The sequence below is a fragment of the Periophthalmus magnuspinnatus genome, chromosome 9, assembly GCF_009829125.3.
Source record: "Periophthalmus magnuspinnatus isolate fPerMag1 chromosome 9, fPerMag1.2.pri, whole genome shotgun sequence".
NCBI classification, from domain to species: domain Eukaryota; kingdom Metazoa; phylum Chordata; class Actinopteri; order Gobiiformes; family Gobiidae; genus Periophthalmus; species Periophthalmus magnuspinnatus.
In genome coordinates, this window is record NC_047134.1 from 18,160,655 (window position 1) to 18,175,058 (window position 14,404).

General features: G+C 42.0%; 1 protein-coding gene across 1 annotated transcript in view; it reads left to right on the forward strand.

The window, feature by feature from the left end:
• The window catches only part of fbrsl1 (fibrosin-like 1), a 352,410-nt gene that overhangs the window by 333,756 nt on the left and 4,250 nt on the right, over positions 1–14,404 (forward strand). The window contains exons 8-17 of the mRNA XM_055223996.1: positions 5,326–5,758; positions 6,372–6,631; positions 7,590–7,813; positions 10,704–10,754; positions 10,902–10,997; positions 12,153–12,224; positions 12,507–12,536; positions 12,769–12,840; positions 13,330–13,462; positions 14,057–14,134. Of these exons, the coding sequence (XP_055079971.1) occupies positions 5,326–5,758; positions 6,372–6,631; positions 7,590–7,813; positions 10,704–10,754; positions 10,902–10,997; positions 12,153–12,224; positions 12,507–12,536; positions 12,769–12,840; positions 13,330–13,462; positions 14,057–14,134 (1,449 nt within the window). The remainder of the gene's footprint in view (positions 1–5,325; positions 5,759–6,371; positions 6,632–7,589; positions 7,814–10,703; positions 10,755–10,901; positions 10,998–12,152; positions 12,225–12,506; positions 12,537–12,768; positions 12,841–13,329; positions 13,463–14,056; positions 14,135–14,404) is intronic.

Consider the following 14,404-nt stretch of genomic DNA (forward strand, 5'->3'; position numbering starts at 1 on the left):
CGGCCTTCTGCCATGTATCTGTTGCAGCCATCTTCCACAGTCAGTCAGTCCTGAGCTCTGCCTTGGCTGCTTGTCTGGTGATGTTCAAAACACAAATGATTGCAAACTCAACAGAAACACAAATAAATATGCTTTTTTGAGTAATTATAAGTGTCCTGTTTTAAATGTACCTTTACTACTATGTATACCTGCTAGTGTCAGCTTGCTAAGAGTTATGAGATGGGAGATCCTATTGCCAAAAGCCTGAAAAAGGTATAGTTTAGGGCATTTAAAGATTGTCTGTCTTTGTTCCCCAAACTATCTGTATCCTCCAATGCAGCAGAACCACTTTATATTTATATATCTGTCTTTATCATTCCCTGCCTGTATGCCATGGCAGTCCCGTGAACAGAAGGTACCGCACTGTTTGCCTAGTAAATGAGAACACCCAGTGGCCTAAAGCTCCTCTTAGCCTTAACCCTCTCTTTTGCATAGGCTCATATCTAATCTGAAAAGACTATTTTGCATATAGGTTCGATTTCCCTGGCTTCTCTATACACTGGAGTTGATGTCAGCATTGGCCAGGTAATTTATGTAACATGCTTATTTGCGTGCACGGCATTCGTTTACGGAGTGGTTTTGTCTGGAGCTGAAGGTTCTCCAGGGCCTCCGTCTCATTAGGATCAGGTTGTCGGGTCTATGGGTTGGCAGGTGTGTGTTTACACTAAAAAGGTTTCTAAGAGTGGCTTCAAAGGGAATACCTTACTAAGATGGTGGTGGTTTGCTGACATGCAAGCAAAACAGGTGTACTTAGTCATTGGAATTGTAGACAGCATTTTAAAAATCTGCACTTTTGAGACATATGGTTTTCTTCCAGTTAAAGTTAATTGCATTTCAAGTAAAGTAATTTTTTTTTAGCGTTTCCAAGTTCTAATACTAGTGTTGTCACGATACTAAAATTTCCAACTCAGCTTAGATACCAAGGAATAGACTCAGTACTCAATACAGATTACAATACCTCCATGATAATTAATAACATTCTTTCTTTAGACAATATAGTTTGATTTTGAACATTAAATCATACTTTCTTTCATTTCTGTCCTGTGAATGTGACTTTTTTAGTATTGATACCTGCTCAAATTAGCATCTAGTTTTGATACTATTTAATTTTCAATACTTTTGATGACCCTATTGTGCATGGTTACATAAGCAAGTGTACTCCAGTTTTGAAGAGGGAAGGAAAAAAACTGTCATGACAATCATTTTCAAGTTTGTTTATGAATGAATTAACTTTATGAATGGCAACTTACTTTTTAAGAATGGCAGCTTTTAGTAATTTTTTTTTTTTTTTTTTCCCTGTAACGTTTAGCTAGATGTAAAGTGCATTGAATTCTGCCTGTTTCTGTGTCTGCACAAAAGCCCCATTGAAGCGTATCTGTGCCAGGTCTCCAGATGTTGCACTGGGACAAACCATGTCAGAAGTGAAGGATATCAGAGGTAGGGACAGCTGCGCAGCGACACCAAGCTCACCCCTTTAATTCCCCACTGGACACATCAGTCATCGCCAACAAATCCCTCTGGTCTGGTGTCCGTCTGCCTACCCCCTCCCCTCTCCCTTATCCCCCTCACCCCCGCCCCTGCCGCCATGTCACCACAAACTCCGGCACGTGTGTTCGGTGCACGGTTCAACTCCCCAGGGCGTCCCAGAGCAGTGGGGCAACTATAAAAAGATCAATACTGGGCTGAGACGTCATCTGGTGGGCCGACTTGCAACACCTCCCCCGGGAATATGCTTGTTCCCCTCGGTGCACTAACCCGGCTAACAGGAGGGGTACAGGGCTGCCCTCCAACCTGCCCAACTGACCCACACCATCTGCTCAGGTTTGCGGTCTTCTGGACACAACGTTTTGTTCAGACACTCGTATGGCGTTTCACATGGCTGCCTGTGGCTTGCTAGCTTGCTTGCCGACTGTTTTTCCATCTCTCCGTGTGATTGTAGGCAAAGTGCGTTCTGTGTCCCAAGGAAAAAAACACAAGAGCAAAAACAATGCCAAATCTGACAGTTTGTTGAATCGCTTGAAACTCCGTCTGACAGTTGTGTGGTAGTGCGGCGAGGGGGTCGTGTTGTGTGGAAAAACAAAAGGATTTTGCTGTATATAGCCTGTAGGTGAGGTGTCTGAGAGGCATTTCTGTCATGGCGTTATCACAGTGTTTTAGGTTTCAAGATGGCTACAGAGTGCACAAATAGAATAGAGATAAGGAAATTGACTGTTACTAATGACATTTGTTCTTTACTGTGTGTGCATTTAAGACTGTTGACAGATGATGCCTTTCTTTAATAGACTACCATGCTCTCCATTTAACCTTGTTTTACATATAGTCAAAATAAGCCCATCAGCATTTTACACTAGACACATTTTATAATTTGCATATTGGAAATATTAGGTGCTGTTTTGTATATTATAATATGCATTTACTCAATGCCCCAATGGTTAAAATACATTTTTTTTTTCTGGAATTCTTAAATCAGTGATAGCTGTACATTTTAATTTCTTTTTGGTCTTAATACATACTGAATGAGATTATCTTTTATAAACTTGTACATCATACGAGTTACTTGTACATCATAACATGACATTGAATGAGACATATGATTATATATTTTATTGCATAGCATGACTGTAGCATATAAATACCGTATAATTAGTAACTGCAAATTAGTCTGGTGTTTTATATAGGCTCTAGGTAAATATATTGCGCATTTCCAAATCTTGTAACTAGACATTTGAAGTGTTTTGAAGCACTATTTCATGAAAAAAAAAAAAAAATTCTAGATCAGACCATCTTGATAGTTGCGCTCTATATTTGATCCCATTTTAGATCTAGACAAAATGAAGACGTTGTCATTTCACGCCTATTTTCCACCGTTGTCTTTTTGGTTCCCTGTTCTCTTTGTGAATGCATGCGAGTGTCTAGAGCTTGCTGCTTCTTTTTTAATGAGAGACTTTCTGGGTTGAGCTGATACCTCCCTCCCTGCCTCCATTAGGGCCCATTAGAATCATCATTAAGATAACCCAGGCTGCTCACTGCTCGCGCTGGCAGCATTACTATGTGCCGATTCCCCCTCTCTATTTCCTTATAGTGGTCGTGGGGAGAGACTTTTTTTTTCCATTGTGTCTGGAAGAACGGGTTGCCATGGTAACATCACCCACCAGCGACATTTCAACTGTGGATATTTGCTTCTTGCTCTATGTTTGGGCTGTCTGCAATGCCTGTCTGTCTTGTGTGTCTATCTATCTATTGCCCTTAGTCCTTTCCTATTTTTTTTCAGTTGCGCCTTTGCCCGGAACAAGAGCCTGACAGTTTAATCCAATTCCCAGACCACTATAAATGTGCAGGTCTATATCCAGCTTGGACCCTGGAATTCATTTGAAAAATCGTGACACCTTAGCCAGCCCCGTTTCACCTATAAAATGCTAGAAGTAAGGGAGAGAGGGAGGGTTTCAGCAAATAAAAAATCTAAAGACTCTGCCCTAGCTTTTTATTGCGCTATTTATGGGTGTTAGGATCCTTGAAAGATTAAGCAGGCTGTTAATAGTGACTGGATATTCCATTAGCGGACCTCATGTCGGCGTCTAGGCGGTTTGACAGCAGCCCCAGGCACTTCACGTTTTTGTGGTCTTTAAGAGTAGAGTTTTTTAATTGAGGTACAAGTAAGAGGACTTGTGATTGAAGTACTAAACACGCCTTGGCTGTAGATTAGACTACTAGCCCACAGATTCTTTGTCTTCCTTTTGGGGCTTTTTTGTCATCCTCTTTTTAGTGTGAGTTAAATGCTGTGGGAAAAAAAGACCAATGCAATTTGAGTATTCCCATTTCAGGCTTTCTTTTGAGTTTTACAATCCCAGACTATTATAAACCTCTGCTTTACGAGTCCACAGACCATCAAGCATAAGTTGTGTAAGGTGTAAAGTTGTCCAACAGCCATATATAAAATTGTTTAGAATGTTGCATAGAAGTTGTGATTACAGTTTCTTCAAAGTGCTCCCACTAGAAGTCAGTAGTGAGTCTATTCTAACAAACTGAGTGTACCTTAGTTACTATGGGCCTTGGGCAGTTCTGGTTGGTTGCAAGGCTGACACAAAACAATGGATGTTGTGACAAGCAGGAGATGCCACCAGGCCAAGTTATATGTTCTTTTCACTATACTACACACATAACATAGCAAATATGTACCATTTTTCATATTTCCGTTCAGCACTGTATTTCTCTGGCCTATTTTGCTTTGATTCTGAATCTATAGTTCACCAAATAGTTTAGCACCACCATTAAGATTCATCAGTCGTTTCTTTGTGCATGAAAGGTGTCAAGATGGCGCGTTTTATGCCACTTCCATTTCCCCCGCTACAACAGCATATAATTACCGTCATTAAATTGCAACAGACTAAGTGTGAAAGTCGTTCTGCGCAATAGTGATTATAAAAGCTTTTTTCTTGCTGAAAGGACTACTGATGAATAGTAGAGACAAAGTGGCGTGAGTATAGCATTTTTGTACTTTTTTTTTTTCTGCGAATCCCACAAAGGATCAGGGAAACTAGGCATGGAAAGGAGGAGAGGGCATGATAAGGGGCCACGATCTCTCTTCACAGCACAATTGAAACATAATTATTTCTTGCCAGATTGTGTGCTCAGCAAAGCCCCGAATAAGGCCCGACATTTAACTTTAATTAGCTGTGATTTATTCATACTGACTGGATCGCAGGAAGAAATTGGATCATCTGATTATAGTCAAGCGTGAAAATGACCTGATTAAACACTCGATGCGACCTATAGGGAGAGGAATACAAGAGCACCCATGGGCAGGACACACTGGGTACGTCACTGACCATGAAAAAGGAAGTTGGAATACTTTTCATTCATTATCTGACTATTATCTGTGGACAGGGTGTAAATGATTTTGTAAGGATGTCATTAAGATTTTATTACATAGATTGCTGGTTTGTTTGTGGTTGACTGTGCTATGTGTGTGTGATTATAAAGAGACTTAAATGGTAACTCTGATGATGACTAATTACTAAATAATTCTAGGCAACATCTCCTTCTTAACATATCATTAGACTTAATATTCAAATACATGATGAAGTAACATATTTTATTGCAATTCAGTTTGACTATGGAATTGTTTTTAGCCACAATTGCTGTATGTAGTGTATTTTATAGGCTTTATAAAGTGGACTGCTGGATTAGGAGTTTTTAATTGTGTTGTTTTTGTTTTAAAGATGGCTCAGAAGGTTTTCGCACACACTTACTAACTGTTCCGTCTATCTTCTCTACGTGTTTCCCCAGGTGTGCCAACGAATGATAATCCAGAGTCTAAGAGTTGTACTTCAGCCAAGAACTCCGGGCTCCACCGCGGTCAGGAGCACAGCAGCAGCATTGAGGTGCCGTTTGCGCCTCCAGTGCCCAGCCCCACCCCGGCATCGGCCCCCACAGGCTCGCCTGCCCCGGCAGCAGCGGCGGCACCCCCAGAGCCGCCCAGGTCTCGACTGTCCACACCTCCTCCTCTCAGCAGCGTCAAGAAGGAGCAGTCACATCCAACTCTACCTCTGCTCCCTTCCACCTCTCCCCTGCTGAGGGCGCAACCTCACTCCCTGTCCCATCAAGCCCACCTCCCACACGCGCACCAGGACCCCCGAGTTCTGCCCCCGCCCCCACACCACTCTCGCCCAATCATCAGCCACCATCACCCACTGTCATACAGCAGCCTCCACGATTATAGGTAAGCACATGCATACAATTTGAAATGGTATTTAGCTGGAGTGTTTTCTTGAGTATACGCCGAACTCTAAGTTAAATCTAATAAAATAAAATAAACCAGTATCATACCAGCAGTACATCCTCACAAAATGTACAAAAACATTTATGCTAAATACATTAGAACGTTCTTTAAACCAATTACATCATTGTCTTGACAATGTGGCACATATATTTATCTATCTATTGAAATGTGCCCTCATTAAAGCAGTGCAATCTATATTAAGCCAGTAATAGCTCTTCTATTTCACTGGATATTGATTTGATGTGCACAAACATTCAATAAGCAGATGTCAGATTTACTGTTTTTCATTGAGACCCACCAGTACATACCACGCCTGCTCTGCTCGTTTCACCTCATATTGTGCCCTGTAAGGTTTATTGGAAAATCTTTCTTACGCTGTCAAGGTAAATTGTTGGCCTTTGTGCACCAAATGAACATGTAACGTCATAAAGATGTCGGAGGAGTATATGGAGCAGATAGGACAAACATTTTTACAATTTACTATAAATGTAATACATGTTTTAATGTTCTTTGGGCTCTAAGTAATATCTCCTGTCCTCTTTCTTCTCTTCAGCCACAGCAGCAGTCCTGTGGGTCTTCCCAAACACCACCTCCCCCCCTCGCCCCATCACCACCTCAGCGGGCTGCCCTCCTCAGTGCCCGCTCTGCCTCTGTCCATAGCCAACCTCTCTACCTCACACTATTCCTCCCTACGGAGCCCCGTCCATCGCCATCCGGCCATGTTTGCAACCCCAGCAGCACTGCCACCACCACCGACCTTACCAACCAACAGTTTAGTGGTGCCCGGGCACCCCGCTGGCACACCCTACCCAGGTAACGCCTTAGATTTAATGACACTTGGATACTTGATGTACTTTTATGTAAAAAACTAATATTTTGACCTATTTTATTTGTACCATATAGTATAGAAAGCCGTCATTTAATCTTATAGTGAACCTTGGATGGTTTTAGTAGTGACATAGCAGTTGTACTAGTTATTTTCAATACATTTGTAATGTGAAGTTGAACTTGTCATACATAAGGTAAGTGCCATTTCATAATTTCTCTTATCTTTTCTATGAATGCTTTAAATGTATATGTCCACACATAATCTACATTTGGAAAGTAAACAGCTTAAATACTTGTACACATAGACAAATTACTTCATGTTTACGACAGGTATCACAGTTTCACCCTAACCCTGACCCCATCCTACTGTATCATGGCTAGGGGGTCTTTTTGTCACACAAACACTGCATGCTATTTCCACAAGCTGATTACACAGTAGGAGGACAATTGGACTGTCATCACAGCTGGAGACATCTTCAGCAGCACTTCAGTGATGTGGCCTCCACAAGCAAAATGACTCGTATCCAGTCATTTGACTTCCAAAAACGTAGTCCTCTAAACGCTGCAACAAAGAGAATAATGTCTCCAGCACTGATGGGCGTCCCCCTCTCAGAGGGTGTGTGTGTGTTTTCTGCTGGGATGACTCTTGGTTCTCTCTTGTCTTTAGATACCAGCCTGTTGATATCATTCAACCAACCAATCATGTATTGCCAGCCTCATTCGGGGATTCTGATTGGCACATTGTCACAGGCAACTCTCTTACCTCCACCAATGAGTCCCCACGTAGAAAACCCTCACAGCATGAGCTGGAGAAACAGAGATTGCCAGGTGACTATTTTCTCTTTCTACTTCTTGTGAACTGACTGGGCGCCGTCCCTTTTTTTCTTGTGTCCCCTCCCTCCCTTCCCCCCTTTTTTGGTTTCCTCGCTCTCCTTTCTTGCAGAGCATGACCTCCTGAGGCAGGAGCTGAACAACCGCTTCCTGGTTCAGAGTTCGGAGCGGGGCCGGGGGCCTGTGTCGCTCCTGAGGGCTGAATTTCACCAACACCAGCACATGCACCAGCACCAACACACCCACCAGCACACCTTCACGCCCTTCCCCAGCCTCCCCCCGGCCATCCTCACCCCGCCCACCGCACCTCCCATGGTGCGTACCCAGGCCCGAAATGTGAGGATAAGTAACTACAGTTCCCATAACGTAATCCTGACAGTTTTTTCTTCAATCAGACCCATTTTTTTTTTATTCACCATTTTAGTCCCTAACTGTAGCACCCTCCCTTCCAAAAAATATCAATTGACTTTGATTTCTTATTGTTCTACCACTGCCACTGATGTTCCTTTGAAGCAGGAACATTTTCAAACAAAGCAAAAAACAATACTATGCAGCGGGGGCCACTACTTTCAGCACTGCATTTCTACACACAGCTTCTTTCATGCAATTATTGTTATACTGCTAACAAAAACATTAGCATATGCATCACTGTGACAGAGGCCAACATCTGACTCATTCCTCCCAAATAAGAGAGCATTTCCTAATCTAATTTAAACTTTTCATTTAGCCCTTGACTTTAGCTCCAAATCAAAATAAAGGCTGGCCTCCAGGCAGCTTTTTAAATTGGACACATATGCACATGTTTATAATAGCTTTAAATGTTTAGCTTGTTTCCAGACAGCAATAAGGGGACACAGATTCGAGTTAGTTTGCTCTTACTGTGAGTCATATTGGTTCATTGTGGATAGAGACACAGATGACATCACTGCTAAACGGTTGTGATCATTTGTCTAATTGCTTCCGTGCTTTGACTGGGGCTGGAGGTCAGACTTTTAGATGAGGGGAAAGTTATAACTATTCATCAGTCATTTCAAACACTCGGTGATCGCTGACAGTCGATGCAGATGCGGCCCTCATTTGTTGCTTTTGGCATCAGTCTAATAGATCTAATCCATCTTGTGATGACCTGTGATTAAGGGCCCTCTTCATGATCATCCACTTCCTGTACAGTGTGAATCAAAGCCACGGTTTTTACACTGTTCAGCCAGGTCCAACGCACGCACAGCTCTCTGCCCAACTGCTCCTAACATGGGAGAGATTACATACCATACACAGCCCTGTTTGAAGATGAAAGGGGCTATTTCTCTCATCTCACTAATGCTGCCATTATGTAGTCTTTACTTTGAATATAGCCTTCTTTCACTGGGATTTGCTGCTAATGTGTTCTGCCATGTTTTAATTGAAACTGTGTTGTTAACTTGTGCATTTTCCCTCTAAGTGAAACAAAGCTGTCTTTCTTCTGTGTGTCATTTGTTTAGAATTGCTCAGAATCGTAATGTTGTGGTTGTTTTACTGTTTATCATAAAAGGAAAACCAAGTACAGCCCTGTTATGAGTCTCCATGTATCACTATCTCTCCAGTGTTTTGCTTTCAGCCTACTCTATAGACACCCCATGTCATTTAAACTATGTAACAGCCCTTGGCTAATGGCTGTAATTAATGAAATTATGAAGCCTCTATTTGTTTATTGTTCAATGCCCTCAAGCAGCTGGCTTGCCAAATGGCAGCACTGAACATCTCTCCTCATCCGCCCCCTTGCCCCAGCTTTGTTGTCGGTCAGGGAATAGTCTTAATTGTTATAAGATGAAATATTAAGCTTTAATTAGTCAAAGCTGTATACCATAAAACTCTGACAGGCATTATAAATTATATGTGCCGGCTTTATTCCTCACTTTTTACAAGGCTATAAAGCGTCCAGAATCCTTCTCCGAGTGTCAGACATTAAAACAGGCCGTGCCTTCAGAAATGCAGAGGAGCCGTTTAATGAGCTCGGAAGCAGGCTCGACGGGTCCTCTCAATGGGCCGTCTGTCTTTGATTTGGGCCTATTATCGCCCACAAACAGGGCCGCCAACACCATCACTGCCACTGCTGCCATTTTGAGAGCACATGTGAAAGACTCCGCTTTACCCGAGGGCTCCTGACCCACAGCCTGTATCCCAGCCAACCCTCGACTCGCCCCCTCCACCGCCCATGTGGCAACACCGCACAGAAAAACACTGATTCATACCCGCTCATTTCCCTGTTTTATGTAAACCCAAAATGTAGGAGCCTGCCAAGAGCGCTTTGTGAAAACACTCGCAAAAAGTACCTGCAAATGGGTTGTGTATTTGCGGAAAAGGAATAACTTACTGTCACTTGTAATTAGCCTGTTTTTAAAATAGAGAGGCGGCACTGGCTTATGAACACAAGTCCCTATTCATTCATCTTCAGGTCAACATACGCAGTTCTCTCCTCTGTCTCCTCTCCTTCTCAGCTTTCCCACTCAATTCCCATGTGTTCAAGACAAGCTCACAAGCAGTTTTTCAGAGATCATAAGTTATATTATATGGCAAATTGCAATTTTTATTATAATGTTTCTGGCCGGCACAAGCTTTGAATCACAAATGTTTCCTGGCGTGAATTCATCGTTCCAGACTTGCATTAGTTTTATACCGAGTTGTCCTGAATTAGCTGCTAACCATCGCAAATGTCATCAGCTTGATCCAGTTTCATTCATTAGACTCACACAAGGGGCTCTATATAATCTTTCCATGAATTTGAGCACAAGGAATTGGTCTGTTACGAGAGAAAATCTGAAACCCAAAACAAGCAATGCGTCTCCTCCGCCTCCCCATCTCATCTATAACATTTGGTCTTGTTATTGCAGTCCAAAGCAATTAGACTCAGATTTCGGCACATTTTCCAGTGTATAGACAAAACTGGTCTGATTTTGAAACTGTTTCCACACCCAATCTCCCTTTGCTCAATTGGAAAATCAGGGAGGTTGTCTTCATGTGGGCAGCTCGCTCAAGTGCTGGTATTGTTAGTGATTTCACTGCCTATCTGAGCGTGCAGTGGAAATAAACCCATGACTAGTGCAAGCCAGCTGTTTCACTCCAGGGCTCAGTGCTCCTCATCAAACCAGAGCTTATGTATATCATGTGTCTAGTTTAATATGAAAATTGTGAATTTGTGGGGGAAAAAGTATGGGTTTTTTGTTAATTTGTCTTCTCTTATCTCTTTCAGTTTGACAAGTATACCCCCAAGCTGGACAATCCCTTCATCAGACATTCAAATGTAAGTTTTGTTTTTTCTTGTCATTATATTTAATTGCATATGTTAAATTAATGATGTATATTTGAATGTTGCCTGAAAACATTACTGTGATTGTGTTTGTACCTGCATTGGTTTGATTGATGTCTCCCTGGGTGTTTCTCTCCTCAGTTCTTCCCCTCCTACCCCCCCACTATGCCAGGCATGCCCCCGCTGCTCCCGCACTCAGGACCCTTCAGCTCGCTGCAGGGAGCCTTCCAGCCCAAGGTCAGCCCAGCAGCTCTCACCTCACAGCAGCCTCCACATGTAGCCGCATGACACTGTCTCACAGATGCTTGTTAAACAAATGTAAACCCTTGAACAATTGTGGGTCTAAACAAAGACATCTGGAGCCAATGTTGAAAAATTGCATTTCATTGGTTTACTCAAGCACTGTATGAGATAAATGGCAGCAATAAGGGCTAATCTGCATGTAAGTTGTCAAATCAGATGATTAATACGCCATATGGTAGGAGCTGCAGGCGTCTGTGTGTTCAAGCTAGTTATCCATAAAAAAACTGTAGCTAATGATTTAAGAAACAAGAATACCTGGTTTGTTGTGTAATATAATTTAATAAGTAAAATTGTTCACATTATTATATCATTATTATTATTATTGTTATTATTATTACATCATATCAATTTCATTACCCAAGGCACCCCCATTGAGAACATCAAATGTTTTAGTATTATTTTGTGCTTGTCCAAAACTTTTATTAAAACTTCAAAACTATTAGTATTTTATTTCCTCCTTTTCACTGTAAGAGTATACAGGTAATGGACACAGAGCAAACCAGTATAGATTTGATCCAGTGATAGCAGGTGGGAGGGTGCAGTCCTGTCTGGCAGAGGCCCAGTGGCTGTGACCCGATGTAAGCCACCAATCAAAGCTGCCCTAAATCCCCTGGCCTTTCTCCTGGCAGGGTTAGTCATGGTGGGGCTCTTTTTTGTTGCTGAAGGTACCTCCAGATGGTTGAAAGAAAACATGGATATATCTAAAGCTCCTGCTCAGTATTCAGGGAGAGGGCAGGGCATGGGACGTGCTTGCGTTTGTTTGTGGTTGCTGCTGACCCTGTAGCACAATCTTCCTCCTCTTGATGCGGGACGGATTAATGCAGCTGATCTAGGCACTTGTGCTCCAAAGACTTAAAGAGGAGATCAGAGAGATCACAGATGTGCTAGTGTGCTAAAGCTCAGCGCTAGCAGCATCGTTGCATTTTCATCTCCTCACGTCAGCGATACTGGAGGATTTATTGAACGATAGCGCTTAGCGAGGGTATAGGGTTACTAGGATGGGTTTTTAGGCTGTAAACATCAGGGCTATATTATACATGCAAACAGAAACCAGGTCAGGTGTATTTTATTTTGTTCCACTTTTTGCAGGCATCTAATCCCATTGACGTAGCAGCCCGTCCAGGAGCAGTACCTCACACACTACTACAGAAAGACCCAAGGGTGAGCTGACATTTTTGATGGTCGATAGACTCAACTAGAAACACCAATCATTTTTAGAAGGAATTTAACGTAAAACATTAAAAGCATGTCTAATCAAGTGTGCCGTATGCTGTAGTTCACTGTAGTTCAGAGGGATTGAACCAATAGAACAAAAAAAAAAAAAATCTCTAGGCTGTGTATACAACAGATAGTATTGTTTGTGGTCTTTTTCACTGGTTGAGTGAGATCAGGAAATAGTTTTGCTATTTGCTTTTATAATAATTCCTGTTTATGTGTTCACAGATAACAGATCCATTCAGGACGTCAGTACGGGTAAGTCACTTGATTCTCAGCTCTCATCCATTTATTCATTAGGTTAAAAGGTCTGTCCAAGAAAGGTCTTCAGAATTTCTGAAAAAGTTAGGTTTACATCTATTTTATTCAGTTTATTGCCCTGAATTAAAAATTATCATATTCTTAGACCTGCCAAAATTTCAATTCCAACCTTATTATTTTTACTTAAAACCAGCACCCTGACCTCAGTCTCTTGCTAATGTTTTTGTAGAAACCTGGCAAGTGGTGTGCAGTGCATGTCCAGATCGCATGGCAGATCTATCACCACCAACAGAAAATGAAGGTGAGTGAAATGGTTGAGGAAATATTTAGAGTATAATGTCAAAAAATAAAATCTTTGACATAATATGTGATTTGAGGGTACTATTAGATGTTGCTTTTTTTTACGTTTCTTTTTTTTAAATCTTGCATAACTTCCTTGACTATGCCTAAAAACAAGTATGTGTAAAATTCCTTTCAAAACTCAAGCTGAGCAAAGTATGTCCAGTCTTAGAAAGCAGCTAATGCGTCTGGCCTGGTGCTGTCAGTCCTTCTCGGACCATGAACCCTTGTTACAGAGGATTAGCTTTCCCTAATCAGCTTAGTCATATTTGTTCTAAAACACTGGCCAGAATTGGAGACATAGGGCTTTTGTTTATGTGTCTGTCTTCCTCTGATCTCTCACCCAGTGAAGCCCGGGATAAATCCCTCTCACTCTTTTGTCGGAAATGTTTGTTGCTGTTGCTTGCCAACCTAACGTCCGGCTCTGCCCTTCTCTGCCTCTTCTCTGCAGCAAATGCAGCTGGACCCTCACAAACTCGACATGAACGGGAAGCTGGACTTGTTCAGTCGACCCCCAGCCCCAGGAGTTTTCCCTGGGTTTCCCTACCCTCACGACCTTGCACGGCCGCTGTTCTCTTCCACAGGTCAGGCAAATAAAATACAACACATGATTTCTACCACTGACACTACTATAGCCTAAAAGCCTGCCAAAGCAATTTTGTCTTTATGCTAATGAATATTTAAAACTGCATGTTGAAGCCACTCCTGTAATGAAATGGTGTCATTTTTTTCTCTCCTCTCATGTAACGTTCACTTAATTATAGTGCTTTTGTAGCAAATGTTTTGCCAGTAAAGGGTGTCAGATATGTCTATGAATATGGATGACTAGCGCTTAGGTAATTGACTGATTTGCCCTGCGTTGGAGGGCAACAGAGAGGCGAACACCCTTTGACTAGTAATTATGCAGTGGTGTGTCAGAGGCACTCCTATAATTGCTTCATTCATTAACAATTCATGGAATATGGGCAATGCCTACTACGCTCTGGTGGAAAGGACTGGCGACTTACACTTTTACGAACTGACCCCAATATGTTAGTTATATGTAGATCTCCTGTATGTAGAATAAGTTCCTACAATTTTGCATTTTATATAATATAATTATTATACAGTATAATATTAGTGTGAAATATGAATAATTAAAGATTTTAATTAATCATATACATTTTTCTTGTTTTTAGGACCTGGTCATCCAGCTGCACAGCCCTATGGTCCTGCCCCCCATCCCAGTGGCTTCCTGCCTCCTAGCCATTTGGCAGGTAAGTGTAAGTAACTCCACTTTCACTACTATTTTATGCAGCTATTTCCATTTTCTCTTCATCTTTCTCCCTCTCACCCTCTCCCTCCAACCTCACAACCCATTTTCGACATAACGGCTCAATTTGGAGCCTAGTTATTTCCAAGCGTGACCTCAAGTTCATTTCAAGGTTAATAGGGTGCCCATTCAGGCATTCAGTTCAGCCCAAGTTCACATTTTTGGAGAGACAGGCTTTTTCACAGTACAGTACACTGTGACACACCTTATAAAC